General features: G+C 28.9%; 2 protein-coding genes across 3 annotated transcripts; one reads left to right on the top strand and one right to left on the bottom strand.

Annotated features, from left to right (window-relative positions):
• Nucleotides 1–671: 671 nt before the first annotated feature.
• On the top strand, nt 672–6,925 carry LOC145752258 (protein phosphatase 1F-like). Of its 2 annotated transcripts, none has more exons than XM_082568511.1 (13): nt 672–852; nt 1,835–1,950; nt 2,080–2,279; nt 2,712–2,900; nt 3,057–3,170; nt 3,617–3,740; nt 4,077–4,213; nt 4,769–4,949; nt 5,033–5,259; nt 5,437–5,513; nt 5,672–5,747; nt 5,842–5,901; nt 6,057–6,925. In XM_082568511.1, exons 1-13 carry the CDS (start codon nt 695–697, stop codon nt 6,429–6,431), a joined length of 2,034 nt encoding a protein of 677 aa, XP_082424637.1. In that variant the 5' UTR covers nt 672–694; the 3' UTR covers nt 6,432–6,925. The 2 variants fall into 2 exon arrangements, with proteins under 2 accessions (XP_082424637.1, XP_082424638.1); XM_082568512.1 differs by having other exon boundaries at nt 6,035–6,230.
• LOC145752259 (low affinity immunoglobulin epsilon Fc receptor-like) lies at nt 6,909–8,032 on the bottom strand. The gene is made up of 3 exons (XM_082568514.1): nt 7,860–8,032; nt 7,542–7,689; nt 6,909–7,296 (listed from the first exon to the last, which is right to left on the bottom strand). The coding sequence occupies exons 1-3, from the start codon at nt 7,978–7,980 to the stop codon at nt 7,029–7,031; spliced, it is 537 nt and encodes a 178-aa protein (XP_082424640.1). The 5' UTR covers nt 7,981–8,032; the 3' UTR covers nt 6,909–7,028.
• Between the last annotated feature and the right edge of the window lie 236 nt (nt 8,033–8,268).

Raw genomic sequence — 8,268 nt, 5'->3', positions numbered from 1 at the left:
TTTTTACTTACACTTGCAGGCTCATTGACTAAGTGCTTACTGAACTAAATGTCAATAAAGTATAACTTGCAACATGCTTGCTACTACTACACACCAGCAAACCAGTCTGCCAGTTGTTTAAAAAGTTAAATAGCTTAGTTATATTTTCAGATTGTCCTAATCTGCTAATTGTAATTTATGTATCAATGACAATGTAAAGATGTATAACAGTATTAACAGATAAGTGTGGGTTGTATTAGTGGAATATTTACTTACCCCGCATTACCCACAAGTTTTAAAGTCGGGTAAAACTGGTACGCAATAACAAATAATGACTATTGACTGAATCATAAGTAAAATATTGTACATTGTTGAAACACGTTTATGCATATTTACACTTGCACAAATTATAAACTTGTGTTAATGAGTTTCTACATTTGGTTAAAAGTAAAAGAATTATGTTGCCTAACACCATAACTAAATCACCATTTTTTCGCCTAGATATATTTTGTCCCTACTTTATAAAGTTAAAATACCCTGACAAAAAATGACTACGAAGCTTAGGTTTTAAAAAATAAATTTATGTAAAATAATATTCTATTAGGTGGCCTTGTTTCTTCATCGGACTATCTTACAATATATCTACTTTTTTAAACATAAATATTGGTAATTTTTTTTTATTGACAGAAAATGTATATATAGTTGTTTAAAAAATATGGACCTTGCTAACTTTGTGTCGGAATATTTACAAAAATATCCAGAACCAATCTCAGAAGATGGACCTCTTCCCATGCGACTTCAATCTCTTACCTTTACGCAATCAGATTTAGAAGGAGAGTGCTTGGATTTGGTTTTACAACATTTAAAATTATGGTCAGTCTAACATAGGTTTAGAAGTTTTAATTCTGTATATATCTTATCTTTGATGTGAGAAGGTCAAGTGCGCGACTTAAACATAGAGTAACATCAGTTACTGCGACCCAGTCTCAAATTGCCCTTTAGCATTTTGGGATATCATACAAATTATAATTGCCTGGTAATTATGCTGCTGATTAAGTACCGTCTCAGCAGGAGTGAATCCTGTTTATAGCGTCTTACTCTAGGGCGCTACAGCATGAGAGCAGTGGGGATTGAACCCATGACCTCATGGTGGTGTAGCAAGTGTTCTTACCACAAACCACGCTACCAGTTAAAGTTAAAATAAAAAGATTAAGTTAAAATATAAAGATTAATGATTTTAGAATTAAGTTTTGGTAATAACTTATAAGTTGTTCGGTATGTAGACCTATTGATATATAAAACTATTTAATTAGTTAAAAAAAAGTTCACAGTAGGCATAATTATAAATTGTTTATATTGTAATCTTATTACGTATAATAAAAAAAGCAAGCAATTTTGAATTTTTTTTGGATTAATCTTGTTTATTTTTTTACTATTTTTCTTTCAAAATGGCATTAAAAATTGGTTTATTTGAGATGTACACAGAAAATTATTGTAGCCATGATATACTGTATGTAAAGACGACAGAGTAAATGTTCAATGTTTGTTTTGGCTTAATAACAAAGATCTTGTTTTTGTGGTTGCTATGTTCATTCAATGAAGAATCTTAGTTAATCATTTTTCGTAGGCTATTGAGTTTGACTTAAGAGCAAAAGTTTATTAACCTTTGCTGTTAACTATAATTCTAAACTTCTTTGTCTTTATCTATGGGCATACACTTCTAGTTCAAAAAAGTTATTTTGTTTAAAACAATTTTTATTAAATTATTTCTTAACCCATTTACTTATTTTTAAATTTTTTTTGTTGTTGTTTAAAATATGGAAATCTCATTAACAAACCTAATTATTTTTTTTAGTTCTTGTCCAACTGTTTTTGCTTGTTTTATTTCAAGAAAAGTAACCAAAGAGATTTTGGCTAAAGATTTATCACCATACATTAAAGAACAGGATTCAGAAAATTCAAATCTACCAGGTAAAAATTTTTTTGTTTAAAAACAAATTTATTTCTTCTTTTCTTAAGTTTTTTAATTTTATTTTATTATGATAACTTTTTTACCTACAAATTTTATTTTGTTACCACAACTATTTAACTTAAATACAGATTATGATGCTACATCTATTACTCGAATAGCTTTGCGCAATGTTCACTTAATAATATCATCTTGGAAAGAAAATTCCGAAGATTTTTCGACGGAATCAAATTTTCCTATTTGTTCGGAATGCGGAATTAGAAACACAAGAAGGAAAATGGAAGATAAACATTCAGTGTTTCCTAATTTCAATATTCTTATGGACTTGAAAGTAATGCTATGCTAAAGTTTAAGTACATAGCAATTAATTCTTATTTATTCTAATTTTTCATTTATTTATCTTCTATGTGAAAATCCTGACATTGAGCACTATACATAGAGTTATATTTGTTATTTCGACCCAGTCTCAATTTAACAGGGGCAATTTGAGATTTTATAAAACAATAATTAACTTGCCAATTGTTTTTTTTTTGGCTTAGCTAAAGTTTGTATGGTATTTACCTAATCATTGTTTAAATTTATTAAAAAATGATGATTCCTATATGATTTGATGCATATGCAATTTTGGTTATCAACCCACACTATTTTTACTTTTGTTGTGCTTAAAAGTGGCCAAACTGTTTAACAAAAAATACCGCCCACTTACTTTTCAAAATGAGTTAGTTAAACTTTAGGCTAAAAAACAATTATTTTGTTTTTAAAGAACTTATCGGAAATGCAATTTTATGCAGTCTATGATGGACATGGAGGGTTAGATGCATCTAATTATGCTTCGAAACAGCTACAATTAAAGTTTTTAAAACAAGATGGATTTCCAGACAATATTCCCAGAGCTTTGAAGTCAAGTATTCTGGAAGTTGATAATGAATTTTGTGAAAAAGCAAAATCAGAGGTATCTTAGCAAAATAACTTGGTTTTAAGATTTTTAATACATGTTATAGGCCCTATAACTCTATAATATAGGGCATAAAAAAACAAAAAAAATTTAAAAAATTTGTGGTTGGGTACATATAAGTCTTTAAAAACCATGGTCAATTTGATTTTTTAGAGGTTAAGAAGTGGAACAACAGTCTGCGTGGGCGTGATTTACAAACAGGAACTTCACTTGGCTTGGTTAGGTGACAGTCAAGGTGTTTTAGTACGGGATGGTGTTCCCATTAATGTAAGTAGATGTTGTTTAAATTGTGTCTTTTGGAAATGTAGATATTACCCAAGCTATTATTTTGCTTACCGGTTTTGGTAAATTTTTTTTTAAATAAATTTAGAAAAATTAAAGATAAGGTATTAACTGATTGTTCATTTTGCCAAAAATGTTAAAATTTATAAAATTTTGGTTGGTATCTTTTATATAACCCAAAACTATTTAACTAAATGAAAATTTCCCTGAAAACCAAAATTTGGAAAACCACATTTTGCTAAAAATTTAGGTCAATAGTTGTCCAGAAAGTAAAATGCAATTTTTAGAGGGCAGAAAACTAAATTTAATAGCCTAGATAATATTTTAATGCAGGTACAATTGCTTTTTTGGTTTTTGGACATATAATAATAATTAAATTTTTATCATGTTAAGAATAAAAAAGAAATAAAATCTCTAATAAATTTAAATAGTTGATGAATCCACACAAGCCAGAAAGGGAAGATGAAAAAGCCAGAATAGAGGAAATGGGAGGTTGTGTGGTTTGGTTTGGGGCTTGGAGGGTAAATGGAAGTTTGGCCGTTTCAAGAGCTATTGGTAAATTAATACTGAATATATACATTTTAATTTTTTACTACATTTTTTAAGGGGTTTATTGTAAAAAACAAAACACCAAAGGTGTATAATATTATTTTTTTACAAATACTTCTTTTTATTTTTAAAATGTATTTTTTAAAGCAATGTCCATTGTATTTAGTAACTTGTCAATCTCTTTTTATGAACTATGGAAAATGCCCTTTTTAATTGCTTTATTTTTTTATACTTAACACGATGCTTACACATAAAACCAAAACCATGAACTTAAGACCACTTAATAGCTTGATCAAGTACTCTCAAAAAAAAAGTACTTAACATAACACTTTTTGTTACTAGGTGACGCTGACCACAAGCCTTATGTATGCGGTGAAAGTGACACTGTGTCATTGCCACTTGATGGCAGTGAAGATTACTTGTGTTTGGCTTGCGATGGGTTCTGGGATGTTTTTAATAGTGACGACTTAGTTAGATTGGTGAGTAACTTGAATTATAATTAAATTGACAATTTTTGGATGCTGTGGGCTGTAAAAACCGACTGTGAGGTGTAATAGTTTAAACACTTGGCTTCACAACTTTAGGTCATGAGTTCAAACCCAAATTTTTTGTAGTTGTAGCTCCCTTAAGTTAGGTTCATAAACTGTACAAACTTCTGCCAAGCTCAATACATTTAAAACTTTACTTTTTTTTAATTGGTTAATCTTTTTAATAATATCCCAAACCACGTAAACCAACTTAGTATATGTTTGAATAACAAACATAGCCATGTGTTGGGGTTGTGATATTGGTCTTCTCATATTAAAGTTAAAGAACTAATGAAAAAAAATTAGTGAGCTGTTATGTCCTAATTTCAATTTTGTTACAGTTTAAATAAAACATTTAAACATAAATTTTTTTTAATTAAAACTAATTGAGTCAAAAAAATAGCATTTCCAGTAAAACAATATAGTTTTTACTTTAATTTATGCATCCAATTTACTTTAAAATAACAGTTTAAAACAATTTAAAGGTTTTTGACTAATCTTTTTAAGGTACGTGAGCATATCCAGGAAACAAATGAAAAATCTACAGTTGCCCGATATCTATGCACTAAGGCTAAAGAAAATGGATCAACTGATAACATCACTGTGATTGTTGTGTTTTTAAGAGAAAATATTAACATGGCAAAATCTGCTGCAACATCAGATAATATTTCAACAGATATTGAAAAGGGTATTTGTTTTTAAAATTTTACAAGTGTTTTAATACATTATGTTATTTTTCCATTTTAAAATGTGTTTTTTTTATATATTTAGTTAATATTAAGGATAGTGATGTAATGGAGACCGACAGAAAAAAATCTTCAACTAAAACTGAAGAGAATTCCAACAAAAATGCAAATAACAATAACAACATTAATACACAAAATGATAGCTTGGCTTTTATTCAAGGTTTTAAAGTAGAGCCTTCAGAAAAGCAAAAAATCCCACATAAATTACTTTTAAACTTTGGCAAGAATGCTCCTAAAAAGAATGGTATAAAAGTAAGTTTAACATCTTCAAAATGGTATGAAAAATAGTATAACAGTAAGGTTTTACTTAAAAAATGTTTAACAAAAATTAAATAATTTTTTTTTCACAATTGATTATCATACTTTCAAAAAGCTTTCATAGAGAGATTAAAGTATATAAATATTGTTACAGTTTTTGTATTTATTTAGGATCAAGTCACAGTAAGTGGTTCATTTCCCCACACAAAGCTACCTCAAACTTTACGAAAGCCAAGGTGGTCCACAAAGTAAGATAATAAACTAAAAACTTTGCCTTCTACATTTACTTATGTAATGTTATTTTGAATTGTCATATATTGCTTATTGTTTTATGGCAAGTGAAGCTTCATTACAATGACGCCTATCTGAGCTTGTCAGTTTTTATTACTTTCTTTATTCATTTCAGTTCTCAACTTCAAAGAAAAAACACCAGAGAAAGCTTATTGTCAATAAATACAATTGATTCGCAATTTGAAAGCAAGGTAGTATTTAACTCTGGTTTTAACAATATCTTGGCGCAAGATATTTTATTACAATTTGACAGTTTTATTTCATTTTGTTTATATTTATTTAAAGGGAAATGAAAATGTACCACTACAACTACCTTTAATAAACAACAATCATCACAATAACGAGGTAAAATTTGCCCATTTTTTAAAAACTTTTTTATTTAAATTAGTTGTAAATATTTAGTTGGCATTTACAGTACTTACTTTTCGATAACAATTTTGCTGTATATTACCACTTGGTAGTAAGTAATTTTTGTTAGTATTTTATCTATGTTGTAACAGTTGGATCGCTCCAGTTTACATTCTCTTCAGTTTGATAAAAAACTTCTTGGCCATCGTGCACCAGCGGCTCACACTAGAGGGAGACAAAAAATTCCTTATCGAGCAAGTATCGTCGTAAACTGTCATGCTAATCCCACCAATTATTATAAGAAACAATATTCAAGATCAATACCTGGAGATCTCCACAAATTTTCGTTAAACAATGGAGCTCTGAATGGGATTTCTGATGACAAAAATCTTACTGAAATTGCTATTACTAATTCATTGATGTCTTCCATTAAGCCGCTTAGTAAAAAAAGAAATGTAACCAATTCAAACAAAAGAACTAAAAAGTTGATTTATGTGGGGCGCCAAAGGAGTAGATCAGCATTTTAAAGGTGCATTTTAACTACATTTTATGCTTTGCCACAGTTTTTAACTTGTTTTACATTGTACACATTAACCATATCTGCAGTGCTTATTTAGTATTTTTTTTAAAGCATTATCATTTTTTCATTAATAATTTTTTTTTTAAATCAAAAAATTACTTTTATTATAAAGTGCTTTTATTTTGTAATCAGAAAATAATTTTTTAGTATGAATGGTGTTTCAAAATTATCCTGAATTTTTGTTAGTTTTAATTTGTCATTGCTATGGTACTAGAATGATAGAATTTATTATAATACCGCCACAATGCAGTAAAGTGTTATTTTTAAATCAAGCTGTGTGTTAAATCAGAAATGTTTTCAAGATTTGTTTTATCATTTTTATAAAATTAAAGCTCTTATTAAAAATAATGTTGTTCTGGGACCCCCATGATTTAATCTAACACTAATATTGTTTACTAAGAATATTATAAACTCATAATATCTTAATTCCAATTTATTCTATGTATTTCAATCCAAATTTTATACAAGGCAAATATATACATATCTATTTATAGTAAAAAATTTAAAATAGATTTATTATTTTAAAATTGTGCTTAATCTCATTTTAAGCAATTGGTCGCTCACACAAAGCCTGTTTAATTCTACTGTTATAGGCAAATGCTGGTATGTCATTCCATCTGCTGCCTGATCGAATCACTACCGAATCTTCGATATTATTATGATTATTTGGTTCGCTTCTTTCCCAGTTTGACCATGCTTGGTTAACAGATACGCCATCATCCCACACGAATCTCCCTTTGCGTTTTAAGTCAGTTAACCCGATGTACATTTCAGCATTCCTATGGTGAACTAAAAAATTCCTCCATAAACGACTAAAAAAATATTAACGTTGATTACGTATTTGCTTACTGTTTAGGGTAAGCCACTGGATATCGGCCAAAACTGTTGTTTTTAATTTATTAAAGCCTGTTAACACTAAGTTATCTTTACCCGCGGGTACATAGCATTAGGCATGCTAGTTAGGTAAAGCTATCGATTTTTGCGTTTAGTTTTAATAAAGGCCTTAAGCAGAACCGTTGCGAAAAAAATTTGTATATTGTTTATAATATGAACTTACTCGTATATAATCCGATCTCTAGCTCCACTAGTAATCAGCTTTCCACCAAGTAGTTGGCATTTCATTCTTGCATCATAATACGTATACACGCCAAAAGAAAGAGTGTATTCATATCCATTACCGGGACGGTATACGTTTGGCCAGATTACTGAAATAAAGTTGTTTATTTGCAATTTTTTAAAAAGGTATTGTGTAACTGTAAATCATGGTGTCGGATCCTGAGAAAGGATTTTGGGTTTAAGCCTGCACTAAATAGCTCAAAACACGTCACACTAGCACAGCGTTTTGCAAAAAAATTAAAAAAATTAAAGATCTTACTTTTTGACTCAGTAGTTGGCCCCAAACCTTTACATTGTTTTATAGCTTCACAAATTTGTTGCGCTCGAATATAGTTCACCATTAATAAAACACAAAACACTGAAAACGTTAACAAATTCATCTTTATAAGTTAACAAGTTTTAAAAACTTATAATTGTTAGTCGAATTGACTCGCTTTTTATAGCAATATTTCGCTTTCCAAAATAAAAATAAACGTTGTATTTTTTAGATCGAAACTGATGAATCATTGCAGAAATTGCAATTTTTGATCAACAACAACCACATTTATGATTAAAAAAATTTTTTATCTCATATTTGTCATAAAAGTTTATTAGTTTTTATCTCTTATTTTCAAGATTTGTAATTAATTACCCGTATCACCCAAGGCGTTTATGTTGTTTTTGTTTAT

Source organism: Corella eumyota, chromosome 5, assembly GCF_963082875.1.
Source record: "Corella eumyota chromosome 5, kaCorEumy4.1, whole genome shotgun sequence".
Taxonomy (NCBI): domain Eukaryota; kingdom Metazoa; phylum Chordata; class Ascidiacea; order Phlebobranchia; family Corellidae; genus Corella; species Corella eumyota.
This window is presented reverse-complemented; position numbering and strand designations above follow the sequence as displayed.

What these genes read in the sequence shown, in the direction of transcription:
- LOC145752258 (XM_082568511.1), top strand. Translation starts at nt 695, where the DNA reads ATGGACCTTGCTAACTTTGTGTCGGAATATTTACAAAAATATCCAGAA. An exon ending in GTGAAAAAGCAAAATCAGAG is followed by an intron (nt 2,901 to 3,056) that starts GTATCTTAGCAA and finishes TTGATTTTTTAG; the next exon opens with AGGTTAAGAAGTGGAACAAC. An exon ending in GTGACGACTTAGTTAGATTG is followed by an intron (nt 4,214 to 4,768) that starts GTGAGTAACTTG and finishes AATCTTTTTAAG; the next exon opens with GTACGTGAGCATATCCAGGA.
- LOC145752259 (XM_082568514.1), bottom strand. Translation starts at nt 7,980, where the DNA reads ATGAATTTGTTAACGTTTTCAGTGTTTTGTGTTTTATTAATGGTGAAC. An exon ending in GCCAACTACTGAGTCAAAAA is followed by an intron (nt 7,690 to 7,859) that starts GTAAGATCTTTA and finishes ACTTTATTTCAG; the next exon opens with TAATCTGGCCAAACGTATAC. An exon ending in AGAGATCGGATTATATACGA is followed by an intron (nt 7,297 to 7,541) that starts GTAAGTTCATAT and finishes ATATTTTTTTAG; the next exon opens with TCGTTTATGGAGGAATTTTT.